This window comes from Anarhichas minor, unplaced genomic scaffold, assembly GCF_050575085.1.
Source record: "Anarhichas minor isolate MPS153535 unplaced genomic scaffold, ASM5057508v1 ptg000045l, whole genome shotgun sequence".
NCBI classification, from domain to species: domain Eukaryota; kingdom Metazoa; phylum Chordata; class Actinopteri; order Perciformes; family Anarhichadidae; genus Anarhichas; species Anarhichas minor.
This window is the reverse complement of record NW_027466491.1, coordinates 10,105,429-10,119,751: the sequence shown is the minus strand read 5'-3', so window position 1 is coordinate 10,119,751 and position 14,323 is coordinate 10,105,429. Positions and strand designations below refer to the sequence as shown.

Below are 14,323 nucleotides of genomic sequence, written 5' to 3'. Positions count from 1 at the left end.
AACAGCATTTCACTAAAATTATGTTTCAGTAACAAGGAGGCACAAGCGCGCACGCGTGTGTGTGTGTGTGTGTGTGTGTGTGTGTGTGTGTGTGTGTGTGTGTGTGTGGAGAGCTGTCCTTGACTTTCTGGCAGAAGAGATGGATGAGTTGTAATTCCACTGATAGAGAAATGATCGGAGGAGGAGGATGAGGAGGAGGATGAGGAGGAGGAGGGGGAACAAGGTTGTGCATGTGTTTGTCCTTGTACGGCAGCGTTGGACGCGTGTTTGTGCATATTTCTGTTCTTTAAATGTTACGGTTGTTAAAGGGACGATGGGACATCAGCTGAATCCAGCAGTGGAAGGTTTTTAAAGTCAGAATGATAACCGAGGAGATGATAAACGGAGAGAGCAGCCTTACTCACACATCTCAGGTGGAGCTGATTATTAGCTTCATATATTAATAATTAATCTGCTTTCAGAGAGAGCTCACGAGGTGAAGAGGAACGGATCATGTGGGTGTAATAAAAACAACTGGAAGTGATTTATCGTGGTCGGCTCTGCAGCAGCAGCACTATTACAGTCCTTTAGACTCTAAGTGCCCAGTCGTCACTTTCTAGTCATAGATCACTCTGGTTTTTGAGTCATAACTCAGTGGAACCGGAACACACAGACCAGCTACACGTCATTTCATATTCAGTGTGACTCTCACTGTCATAGGACATCTTTACCTCCAACGTCTGCAGCTAATCAACGTCCCTACAGCTACTGACAGACCACGGAGCAAGATGCTGCTCGTGACTCACAATAAACATGTGTTTAGCTTTTATTCAGTCATGCAGTGATATTCATCTGTTCTTACATGAGCACACTGCATGCAGGAGCTGCTCAGAGATAATTCTGCATACTTCTAATGTTGCCAATATGCTGATATGTAAACAAATCCAGGCTAAAACGAAGCTGACTGAATCTATGGCAATGAAGATATTAGTGAAGTCACGTGTTTGTTTTTACATCTCTGGATCCGGGACATTGTCCTCTATTCATATAAAGATATATTTGCCCTGTTTAGAAAACACGGGGACACAGTTTTCTTAATTTTGGCTGAAGTGTCACAGTTAACAGAACCTGACCACAGCGTCCTCATGTGATCACATCTGGGAGGAAGTAATGAAACCATGTCGACCTCGGTACAGAAGCAGAAGTTAATTATCTCTATTCTCAAGACAGCAAACTGTTATCTTGAGTTCACATCTTAATTACTGTGTTATCCTGAGAAAACACATCCTGCTCTCCGACTCCATCACATCATCCGGAGACATTAAAACTCTTAATGAGATTCCAACGTCAGACGTTTTGAGTCACTCGTTATCTAGAGATGGAGAATGATTTTCTCTTGTGGTATTTTGAGCCAATTGTGCTGATCATAAAATCATTTCATTAAGATATTATCTGGAAATAAATCATTGTTTTCATGCGATTACGACTTGAATGTGTCATTTTATCAAGATGACGAGTTCTCGAGTCCTCCATGACTATAAACTCTGAAGGTTTTCTGCCTTTATTTGAACTTGGAGCTGCCAGATTTATCCGATTACGTTGAGTTAATGATGATAATAATAATAACAGAAGAGGGGAATTGTTTTTTCTGAATTCCCACAACTAAACACCACGAGTCAAAAGAACGTTTTCTCTTTGTCTTGAATCAAAGAATAAGATTAAAAAAGGACGAACATTGTATAATCGATGTTTTAATGGGCGATGCCACCGATACCAAATCAATAAAACCAAAACCAGAGAAAATATTCAGTCCAAGTCTCAGTTAGTGAAGACAAGAAGAGACAGATGTGTAGACCGTTTCAAGTCTTCTTGGGGACCGTCAAAAACCAAGATGGTGACGGACAAAATGCCGAACTCAAGGAGTTAAAACTGTAGTTGTCAACCCGGTCAGTGGGTGACGTCTCAGTGACTTCCTCCACTTCTTAAACACAGTCTGTGTACAGAACAGATATGAGATTCTGGACCTGGAGGATTTCCCAACGCTGCAGAGGGAACCTGTCCTCTTCTCCGCCTCTCTATCAGAGGATCTACCAGAGTTCTTGGGATTAAACACTACTGAAAATTCTAATTCCACAGACAGAGGTAGTAACCATCACTAGACGTAGACATTTAAAACGGCTCACTTCTTGGTCCTGACCTCTTGGTTTTGTGAACATACTGAGATCATTAAGTCAAGATCACAGGGGGTGTGTGTGTGTGTGTGTGTGTGTGTGTGTGTGTGTGTGTGTGTGTGTGTGAGACTGACCGTCACGCCGTCGTCGGTCTGCGTCTCTCTGTAGGTGAAGTTGCAGACGGCCCAGGCCAGGTAGTAGGTGGACATGCGCGGCGTGCGGGCGAAGCGGTTGGTCACCCAGCCGTCCTCGTCCGACAGCGAGCTGCTCTCCACGGGCATGTTGGCGAGCGAGGTGTACTGCGCGTCGTGGCGGAGGGTCAGGGAGAACGTGGCCTTGTAGACGGGCTCGTCGAAGCACGGGAAGGCCTTCCGGGCGTGGATCGGACTGAACTGGGTCACCGCCAGGTAACTGGGAGAGAAACAAAGGAACCGTGCTATTGTCAAATGAGGGGAGAGATGAGTCTCTCAGAAGGACTTCACATGGTTCAAAGAATGACAATAAACCTGATATTACTGCGTCAGAAGAAGAGACATTTTATTGTGAAGAATTTAGAGGAAAATGTGTTCACCACCAAACTGGCGTACTTATGTTAGCAGCTATTCTCCAATAAAACAAGTCTACTGATACTGCAGGGAGGAACAGTAAGCAGCGAGAATAACCGGGACTTTTATTGTGAAAAATGTACAGGAAATGAATTGTGTTTATGTGCCGATTAGAGGTGCTTTCTTAGTGGATATTCTTCAATAAAACAAGTCAAGCAATACTGCAGGAAATAAGAGTAAGCAGCAGAAATAAAGCAGCGCCTGATACAAGCTGTTAAAGGGAGACAGAGTCTCACATTACATCATTATATTGACGAACCACGATGTGCTCCACATTTGGCCGTGCATCCTAATGATGTCAATAAAACAGCAGAGTCGCTGTGACCCATAATTCATCCCATCACATCGTCACATGTGTCTTTAAATGGTCTGCTCAACATACAAACTTCTGGAATAAATCCACACGGAACGTGTGACGCCGGATTTTAATTTCAGTCTTTGAACCTCTCAGAGGTATCAAAGAAGAAATGGAAAAGGTGGAATCAGAGTTCGGAGGGTTGAAGATAATCCTCCAGAGTCGGCTGTCAACACAAGTTTTTACATTTTGACTTCCTCAGACGTTCTTGTTCGAGCTTCCTCAGAGAGAGATAATCCAAAATAAACAGGAGAACGTTTTCTGTTTCCTCCTGATGTCTTTAAGCCGAGCTGAACGTTTTCATATCGGAGCTTTGTCACGTCCGTCTGTCAGTCACCTGACTGAGACAGGAAGGAAATTAAAACGCCAGGAAATAATCCCTCTGGAAACGTTTCTCCAGGTGTTTGTGGAGGAAGAGATGAAAAGGAACAAGAGTGGGAGGAGGAAGAGGAGGAGGAGGACAGGAGAAAGTAGAGGTGGAGGAAGAGGAGATGAGGAGGAAAAGGTGAAAATATCAGAAGCCGCCGTGAAGGACTAAATATTCAAAACAGAGGAGGGATACTGGAGGAGAACGATAGGGAGGAAGAATAGAGGCAGAGGAGAAGAAAGGTGATGATGAAGGGGAAAGAGAAACGTGAGGAAGACGAAGGGGTGGAGGAGGAGGATGAAAAGGAAGAGGAAGATGAGAGAAGATCCGAGGAGAAAGAAAGAGTCCAAAAGGAGAGGAGAAGAAGGAGATAAAAAGAGAGGAGGGGAAGCTGAGGAAGAGTAGAAGAGAAGATGAGAGTGAGGAAGAAAGACTGGGAGAGAGTTGAAGGGGAAGAGGAGGATGTGAGGAAGAGGAGGGGAGGAGAGAGGAGGAGGAAAGGTGGACATAAGAGAAAATGGAAGGTGTTGAGAGATGAATGAAAAAGAGAGCTGGAGGAGGAGGAGAGGAAGAAGAAGAGCAAAATACGAGGAGAAAGTGAGTTGGCAAAGAAAAGCAGGGAGAAGAGGAAAAGGAGTGAAGGAAGATGAGGAGAAGGAGGAATTAGAGGAGGATTATAAAAAAGTGAAAGGAGGAAAAAAAGAGGGATAAGATAAGAACAATGTGGAGGAAAGAGGAGAGAAGAGGAGGAGAATCAGGAAAGAAGAGGGGGAAGGCAGAAATAAAAAAGAGGAGAGGAGGAAAGAGAGGAGTCAACACGCGCGCGCGCACACACACACACACACACACGCACACACACACACACACACACGCACGGATTCATTCGGCATCGCCACACTTCGAAAATGGCATCATGAGAGATGATATCGTCTCTGCGTGAAGACACCACAGAAGAAGAGTGCAGGCACGTGAATGATACACCGGACACACACACACACACACACACACACACACACACTGAAAAGCACCTGACTCAACAGTTTCCACTTCAGTAAAATCTCTGAATCTAAATGAGATTTTTGTGTGTGTGTGTGCGTATTCCGTGTGCGTGTGTATTAGAAGTGTATTTCCGTTCTATATCTATCACACACACACTTTGGACACTGATCTCTTTAAGCACGTCTCAAATTACAATTCCCCGCTTTCACATTGAAAAGCCTGCAGAGTGTGAGTGTGTGTGTGTGTGTGTGTGTGAGTGTGTGTGTGTGTGTGTGTGTGAGTGTGTGTGTGTGTGTGTGTGTGTGTGTGTTGCTGCAGCTATAGTTTTACACAGGAAGCCGGTGAAGAGGCTGATTCATCAAGTTTAGTGTAAAATATAAAATAACATATGCGACTGATGGAGAAGGAGGAGGAGGAGAGGAGGAGGAGGAGGAGAGGAGGAGGAGGAGGAGAGGAGGAGGATGTAGGATACAAGAGAAGAGGGACTCATCCCTTTCCAAGCTTATCGGAGAACTACGATGGCCTTCAGGTAACATAAGAACTTCTCTGGAGCCAGTGTTTGGTTTGTCCATTCTGGGCTACTGTAGAAACGTGGTGATGCAACGTGGCAGACTCCGCCTCCTTCTCTTTATGTAGATATGAAGGGCTCATTCTAAGCTAACGACAACACAACCATTCTCACTTTCGGGTGATTAAACATTACAGTCATTCAGCAGACGCTTTCATCCAAAGCGACTTACAGTTCAGTTTCTATCACACCGAACAGCTACGGGAGCAATTTTTAGGGGTTAAGTGCCTTGCTCAAGGACACATCGACGTGTGACTAGTGGAGCCGGGGATCGAACCGTCGATCCTCTGAAGGACGGACCTGCTCTCCACTTAGCCACAGTCGCATGTACCAAAATGACATCTGGGATTAGTGAAGCTCCTCCTCCTCCTCCTCCTCCTCCTCCTCCTCTCCTCTCCTCCTCCTCCTCCTCCTCCTCCTCCTCCCAGTGTTTGAGATTGACTTTATAAAGTTGACTGCCGTGTTATATAGGTTACCCTCCTACACACACGCCTCAGTATTGATCCCAAACTGAAACTATCAGAACGAGGGGAGTCGGGGGAGTGATGAAGAGGAAGACTCTCACCCCCCAAAAACCTTCTCTCTCATTAACTCTCCGGCGTTCTTTGTTCCTCGTTAGCTGCCTCACTTCTCCTCGTTAACTGGAGCTCCTGTCCTTGTTAAAAAGGAAGCTTCTGTGCAGAACAACAGCCTCGTCTAATGAAGGAGCTCCTCACAGCTCTGCTCGGGTTTCTTTTAGAAGTCTGGGTTTCAGGGATCTTCTAGAGCAACAGTAATTGCACGAGCTCAACGACAAACCGAAAGCAGAAGGTGTTGGTCGGGCGTACCGTGTGAGCGCCTCCACCTGCTTTTTTTGGTTCATATGTGCAGCAGTGCAAAGACAGATGGAGACTAATAAACACACTCTCAGCCAATCACGTCGCTCTGAAAGAGAGCTGAGCCAATCACAGGGGAGCATGAGGGGAGCAGCTCTACACGCGGAGTTCTACTGTGTCTTTGCTGTCGATAACAGACCTGTGTGTGTGTGTGTGTGTGTGTGTGTGTGTGTGTGTGTGTGTGTGTGTGCAGCCGGCTGTCATAGACATGTGATTTAATGAAGGTAAACACAGAGGCTGCAGACGCATCAACACGTACGCGTCCTGCTGTCTGCAGACGTTTAATGAAGCGAAGGAGAAGCTCTTCACACAGCATGAAGCCGCTCCTCGCCGCTCATTATGCCGATGAAAACGCAGCAGACTCGTTTAAAAAGGTCGGTTTACTTTTGAGCTGTGCTCCGTCACTGCTGCTCAGTCGCTCCACAGATTTACTCTTGTTGATGAAATCAGAGACGCGACGAAACAGACGTCCATTTTCAGAGCAAAGTCTGAACTAATTATATATTTTCTTTCACACGGAACGAATATTATGAGATAAAAAAAGGACATTTTTTTCAGAACGAGGTTGATTTTTCTGAGGTTTCCCACCGCGAATAAAGGGAACAACAGCACACGATGAGCAGAACGGACTTATAAATATTGTGGTTTTATTGAGCTTTCATGCAGGTGTGTGTGTGTGTGTGCGTTTGTGTGTGTGTGCGTGTGATGTCACGTGTCATGTGAGCGGCAGACAGCAGACCAGTGGAGTCGGAGACTGAAACGTTTCAGACTGGTTTCACTGGGAAACGACAGCAAACTCATCACGAGCATAAAGATCAAAACTGAGCCTGACCAGTGATACTTTAGGGTGTGTGTGTGTGTGTGTGTGTGTGTGTGTGTGTGTATGCTAATTAATTCCCCCCCCCCCGCCCTCCCAGCATTTAAGTATTTAAGCCCAGTCTGAGGTTTATAGTAACTCCTGATATTAAACTAATCTCACAGTGGAGTGTGTGTGTGTGTTAGCATTAGCCACACAGCTGCATCAAGCTAATCCTTAAGCCAACACACACACACACACACACACACACACACACACACACACACACACACACACACACACACACACACACACACACACACACACACACACACACGTCAGCAGGGTTGATGTGGACAGTAAACGTCTCTGAACAGACGTGTGAATCTGACATTTTCAACATTTGTTTCCTGAATTAAATAATTTCTAAACGATCAGCTGTGATTTTGTACTATGCGTCTCTCCGCTCTGCTGCTTAGTCGTCACATTAACATATTTATGGCTGAGATTGGCACCTCTGAAGGCTGTTAGTCATGTGTCTGGAATCTGACGTATTCATATGTATTCATCCCAGCAGCTTATTGCTAATACCAGTTCTGGCACGAGCCGAAAACAAGGTTAACACGGATGTTCTTGAAAAGCTTTTCTCTCCCGTAGAAAAGTGTGTTTAGAGCACAATGTGGAGCGTAACAGGTTTCATTCAGCCTCAGCTAACAGGTTGTTGTGTTGTCATGGAGCTCTGCTGGTGCATCAGCTGCTGTATCGATGCAAACAGCAGCTAGCAGAGAGAGAGAGGGACTATTGGTGGGAACATGCAGGTCACACATCGTGCTCCTGACGGATTAATTCTTCAACAGATAATTCAATCTAACGACTCGAGGTTGTACGTCTCACTTCTTCATTTTATCCTTCCAGACATTTATGTGAAATTGTCATAATTATGGCCAAAAACAAACTTGAGTCCGGGTTTGAAGGCGTTAGAAGACGATGATGTAATGATACCAAAGGAAGACAATACAGAAATCAATGACGCAAGAAATCTGCATTAATACCAGTGAAGGAAACACAGCGTCACACAGACGCAGCGCTGTTTACTCAAACATCTGATGCCAACATTTAAATAAAAAACTATTTATATCTCTGTTTTTATTTGTTACATTTTGTTTTATACGTTACGATGTTTCCTTAAACATAAAACAATGATCCCCGTCTCTTCCACTCACTTATTGATCAAACACTGGTAACAGATCGGCACTTAAAACTTAAAAAGATGTCGTCATCGGGACTGAAATAACGTCTTTCCTCTGTGACCCTTTTTAAAACTCGTTGGGTTTTAGTGTTGGTAAATTTGTAAGATTTGAAATCGCTGAATAACTTTTAAACACAACTTCCTAAACTCAAGACTTTTTGGAACAAAGGATTGTCTCAAGACAATGAAACAGAAGACGAAGTTAGTGTCGCGTGCACAACCTCAATGCAAAACTAAATATTTACGAAATTTAGTTTCCGACTCTCATGATATAAAACAGAGAAATGAAGGTACAGTCCTTATATGGTCATGACTTCTGATTTAATCAATTAACCACAACTGTGTTTCTGCATTAAGCAGAGCGGACGTGGATAAGATGTTACGCACGCGCGCGCGCACGCACACGCACGCACGCACACACACGCACACACACACACACACAAAATAATAAATGTATCAGCACACAGTCTGTTTCCCATCAGCACCGAGGGGAAGAAATCTGATGTGGAAACAACTCTGCAGCAGAGGCTTATGGGAAATTCATAAGGAAGGGAATGAGTGGTTTGATAAGTGGAACACACACACACACACCAACTGTCTGCGGTGTGTTTGAGTTAATCAATGTCGTGGATGTGAAACTCTGACCTTTTCTAGTCAAACCACCTGCTGCTACAGCAAAAATGAGTGTGTCCCTGTATGTGTGTGTGTGTGTGTGTGTGTGTGTGTGTGTGTGTGTACCGTCTCTCTCTCTGCAGGGTGTAGGAGCTCCGGAAGAAGCCCAGCAGCTCGTCCTCGATGGTGGCGTCGAAGCTCACGTTGAGCCGGTAAACCCTCATGGGCTTCAGCTCGCGGTGCAGAACCACCACGTACATCTGATTGGCCGGGAAGGGGAAGTGGCGGTGGACGCGCATGGCTCCGCCCCCGGGCCTGTTGGCGGGGCGGCCGCCGGCACCGCCCTCCGCTGTGACGGACACCCGGTCCACCTGAAGGGAGGAAGAGGAAGAATGATGGACCGTGAGGTGATGTCTTTTAAATTGACTATAAAGTAACAACTTGTAGATCTAATTCAATCTAGTTCACATTTTCCTGTTTTGGTAGCTTGGTAGCTAGCAAACTCTGTAGGAAGAAGACACCTCCATTGTTAATCCTCCGGATCTGGATCTGTCCTAGTCTAGACTGAAGGATCTGAGTTTAATTTAAAGTTACTAAGAGGAACTTTCATCTTCTGGAAGTCCTGGTGGTCCCTGTGGACTAAAGTGGTAGTGTAGCACCAGACACCATCCCATTAAGAATAACTACATAATAGACCATCTTCTCTCTGATGGTCTCGTTTACTGACGGAGGTCTGATAGAGGATCAGGATCAAACTGAGACTGGTACATCCATTTGTCTGTGTGCCAGTAAATCAGCCATTAAATCATCTCCTATATGCTCGTTTCCTGTTTGATGCTCTTAACCAGCTAAATTCCACCTTAAAATTGCCCATAAATGTTCTGTGTATCACAATACTTGTGTACAAATCAATACGCTGTTAAAAGAACCTTCAAACTGGTGAAGCGAAGAAGTAAAGTAATGAAAACCGGCGAGGAAACGGTCATTAAAACAGAAACGGAGAGCCGAGGTTTGAAGAAGAACCGGTGGAACGACCCTCAGAGATGAGCAGCAGTGCATGATGGGAACATGCCCGGCCAACAGTGGGAACCATTAGGAGGATGCGAGTCTCTTTGTTGTCACACATCAGCGATCCTCGGCCAATCAGACGCTGAGCGTGTGCGTCCGAGTTAGTTCTTTGATGAATGAGGAGATCGATACGATCAAAGCGCCTGCTGACTCGGAGAGGAAAGGTTGAGGATTAAAACGCTGGTTGTTAAGGGTTTTTCTTCTTCTGGCAAGTCAGAGAACGCAGCGCCACGCTTCGCGATGCCTTCAAATGCTCCACTCAACCACAAAGCTCTGTGTGAAAGGTGTTTGTTGACATTGTTCTTGTTTGAATACTAAATCTTTATTTGTCTGTTTTTATCTAATCTGTGTGGTCGGTCATGCGAGAGCCACATTTTCCTCCACATATACTGACACCAATCGTTGCCTGAAGGAAATCAGCCTGAGACCGGATGATGCGTTTGTCTTAGCAGGACTAGTTCCCGTAAGAAAACCAGTATCATGGTTAGTTCATGAAATAATCACAAACAGGACTCAACCAGAAGACCAGTGTTCAACATCGAGCTGTGGTTTTATGGAAGTGGTTTTCCAACCACTGGTTTTGTTGCCTAAACCAAACTGTTGGTGGTTTTGTTGTCTCAACCTAACTGTTGGTGGTGTTGTTGCCTAAACATAACTATAAGTGGTTTTGTTGCCTAAACATAACTATAAGTGGTTTTGTTGCCTAAACCTGACTGTTGGTGGTGTTGTTGCCTAAACCTAACTGTTGGTGGTTTTGTTGCCTAAACCTGACTGTAGGTGGTTTTGTTGCCTAAACCTGACTGTTGGTGGTTTTGTTGCCTAGACCTAACTGTTGGTGGTTTTGTTGCCTAGACCTAACTGTTGGTGGTTTTGTTGCCTAGACCTAACTGTTGGTGGTTTTGTTGCCTAGACCTAACTGTTGGTGGTTTTGTTGCCTCAACCTAACTGTTGGTGGTTTTGTTGCCTAAACATAACTATAAGTGGTTTTGTTGCCTAAACCTGACTGTTGGTGGTGTTGTTGCCTCAACCTAACTGTTGGTGGTTTTGTTGCCTAAACATAACTATAAGTGGTTTTGTTGCCTAAACCTAACTGTTGGTGGTTTTGTTGCCTAGACCTAACTGTTGGTGGTTTTGTTGCCTAAACCTAACTGTTGGTGGTTTTGTTGCCTAGACCTAACTGTTGGTGGTTTTGTTGCCTAAACCTAAGTGTAAGTAGTTATTTTAAGGCCAACCATGATGTTTTTCTTTAACCTTCGTAGGTGGTTGTGTTGCCTTAACCCTACTTTATTCTTTTGTAATTAATGTCGTGCCAAAAAAAAAGTCATGCAGAGAGACAAGCAGATAACTTCTACTTTACTTTAGTTGAATGTTGAATACATTTGGTATTCGTGACATTTCTTTAACTCGGAGAACAAAGCGCTCCTTGCAGGAGTATTTCTTCTCCGCTCTTTCTCCCAGCAGGTTGTATTTTTATGTAGACGTTTTTTTGTCTCTCTTCTCGACAAAGAAAAATGATCATGCACGAATACCTTGGTAGGAGACCCGCCTGGCGCCCAACAACACCTCTTAATTCACAGTGTGCTCCCACGCCAACACAAAAAGGAGCTGCAGGGTTTTTAATTGGCCTCTGCCCAAATTAGACGGATTCATCCTCCTCTCACATTAGCCGAGATGACCGGCCTGAAAAATCACGTTGCTGGGCCGTTTCTCTGAGGCGTTCTCCCAACACGCGCTCGTCTCAAACAATTCGGCTGAAACAGCAACTTTGGCGGTTAATTAGCCTCGTTAGAGAAATCTCTGAGGCTAAATCTGGAAATAAACAGTCTTTGTTAGACAGCGGGTTGTTGTTTTTCTCTCCCCAACACACAGAGAGCAGATCTCCGGATGCAAACAAGGAGCTTTGTTTGGAGAGAATCGTCAGGAAAGTTGTCAAAGCGTTCACATCTACAGACTCGTCTTTATCAATCACTGTCATACGTGCTGCTGAAGAAGGTAGTGCTTCCAGAGATCATTAAAAATATTCACTTTTGGTTTCTTACTAAGAAGTTCTGGGGTTGGGAAGCGATACTAAAATATTAACATGTTCATGCTCCCCAGGGGATGAACCTGCTGGAATCTAATGGCCCAAAATCTTCAATAGGTCATTTCATTTCTTTATAATGATATATATCACGATTTAGCCTCGTCTTCTGGTGGTTCAGAAAGTAAATAGTCTAAATGAAATAAAGCCTATATTTGTATTCTCCTGTGTGCATTAAATACTTCACAAATGAAAACTGGAGAAAGTAGAGTATTTTCTTATGTAATCAAGAACTTAAGGGCAAAGTGAACGCAACAGTTTCAAGTGTAAATAAAGAAAGAAATGTATATTTCCAGCACGGACTATACACTGACTATGTTTACATGCATGAACACAAATACAGAATCATCTGATATAGAGAAGAGTTTGATTTTTTGGGAGAAATTCAAGTTATTATGCATTTCTTGTTTATCAATTTAGGCGACGTAATTATGTATTAAATTATGTCAATATATGATTTCATCATTATATGAAACCATTGAGAGACGATGAATTACCATTAATGCACTATCCTCGTGAGGCAATTTAAAAGTTAAAACACTCCGAGAGCTCGGTCACACCAGCAAAACAGAACTCAAGAGTCGCTGTCGCGTAAAGCCGAACGTCGGCGAACCTTTGACTCGAGAACTCGTGCGGATGTCACAGCGGCGACAGCGCTGACCAGAAGAAACCAGAAGAAAAAAATGGAGGAAGCTACGCCGGTTTCATCAGCGTCTCGCCATCCAATTTCAAATGTCCAACCCTGTCGATTGACATGCAACAGCATTGGAGCTTCACATCCAATTAACCTCAAACTAAACTACGATCAACAACCGACGGTAGTACGAAACATGTGAGAAGTTGGCAAACTGCCAAACAACGATTTTGCAGAGATTGCCTTAATATATAAGGAATTTGCCATTTGTCGGAATGAAGCCGATAGTGAAGCGTATCACAGATATCACTAAGAAGATACCGATGTTCCTAAAGATAATTGGCGTTTACCAAAGATTTCTACAGATTTATGACAGACCACCGTACCTCAAGGCGGTCGGTGTGCAGCACGATGAACCGGGTGGCGTTGACGCACTCCAGCTCGATGCTGACCTCTCCGGAGAAGGTGAAGTTGTCCATGTAGATGGCGAGCCGCAGGTCGTAGTGCCGCGGCCTCAGCGAGCCCGGCAGCCGGGAGTTCCTCCACGGCTGGACCGCCTCCTCGTCCCCCCTCTCCCCCGTCCTCTCCCCTCTGCTCCCGTTCAACTTCGTCGACCCCCTTGAGCCCGACTCCCCTGTCGCCCCGTCGCCATCTCGCCCGGCGCACTCCTCGAAGCGGATGCTGAGCACCACGGCCACCGCCGTGACGATGATGAGGGTGAGTATGGACAGGGCGAAGCCCAGCACCAGGCGTTTGTGCACCGTGATGTGGTGCTCGGTGGTTCGAGGCCGGACCACCACCGAATCCGCCCACTGGTCCGAGAGGCCCCGGCCATTGCGCATGGCGCCCGGGCTGCTGTCGTTTAGCCCCATTTAGCCGAAACGGCACAGAAAGTTCAAAGTTCAGGGTCAGAAACGAGTCCCGATGCAGAAAAACATGCGCAGGTCTGACTCCAGCTCGTTTACAGACGGTTCGATGTGTTGTGATCGTCCCGAAGAGTCCAGTTCTCAATCTGTCCAACCTCCGATCTGTTCCCGCTGCAGTTATTCCTCTGAAAACCTGAACGCTGATGCCGGACCGCTCTTAACGTTCCTCCGCTGAGGCGGGAAATCAACACCGCGGCACGTTTCACATTTCAGGCAGCAAAACGGACAAAACAGGAAGGACGAGGCGGTGGATGTGTGCTTTGGTTTTTGTGGTGAGGGGAAAAAAATCCCCAAAAGAAAATCAATGCTGCATGTCTCGATTTCAAGTTGTCGAGGAAGCCGAGGAGGAAGAGGAGGAGGTTTGCTGTTGAGGATGTGGCTCTACAGTGAGCGGACCATCCATAGGCTTTCACTGTAAACCACCACAGATAGAAGCGTCAGACTGGGAGTTAAGTCTGGTTAAGACCCTTTATGCTGGATTCGCTCACATTAAAATCACTTCTGGATGATGGAAATCCTCAGAAACAGTCACTCGATCCGCATCGAATCCAAGACGGAGATCCTAAACCGAAGCTTTAAACTAACACGGGAGATTCAAAGCAGCAGGTTCGTCTCCTGGTTGTTATAAAGTTAATTTCTTGAGTTAAAAGCTCTTCCAGAGCTGCTGCTAAGCATAAATAAAGCCCAATTGGACTATTATGGGATTATTATCATGATACAGAGGGATATGAAAGTGCCTCACAGAACATTAAGGTCAGTATTAGGAGCCAGATGCTTATATGATTATTATGATTATTATGATTACAATTCAGTTTTGGACTCAGGATAAAATCCACGACTTTTCACATCAAAACCAGGTTAAATGTTCTTATATTTATATTAAAAAACATTAATATTTGTATTTTTTTCAGGAAATTGACTGAGTAAGTCTTGGCTCAGTTTTTTTAGTAATGTCTGAAAATCACCACATTCTCCTGTTTGTTGCTGAAACATTATTTATTATCATATAATAAAGATTTTTTCCGAATAGTTTAAACTC

The 14,323-nt window shown here is 44.8% G+C and overlaps 1 protein-coding gene across 1 annotated transcript in view; it reads right to left on the bottom strand.

Annotated features, from left to right (window-relative positions):
- Positions 1 to 13,230, bottom strand: part of LOC142971178 (thyrotropin-releasing hormone-degrading ectoenzyme-like) — a 107,724-nt gene extending 94,494 nt beyond the window's left edge. The window contains exons 1-3 of the mRNA XM_076111824.1: positions 12,745 to 13,230; positions 8,703 to 8,947; positions 2,285 to 2,561 (exon numbers count right to left, since the gene is read on the bottom strand). Coding sequence (XP_075967939.1) covers positions 2,285 to 2,561; positions 8,703 to 8,947; positions 12,745 to 13,230 — 1,008 coding nt within the window. The remainder of the gene's footprint in view (positions 1 to 2,284; positions 2,562 to 8,702; positions 8,948 to 12,744) is intronic.
- Between the last annotated feature and the right edge of the window lie 1,093 nt (positions 13,231 to 14,323).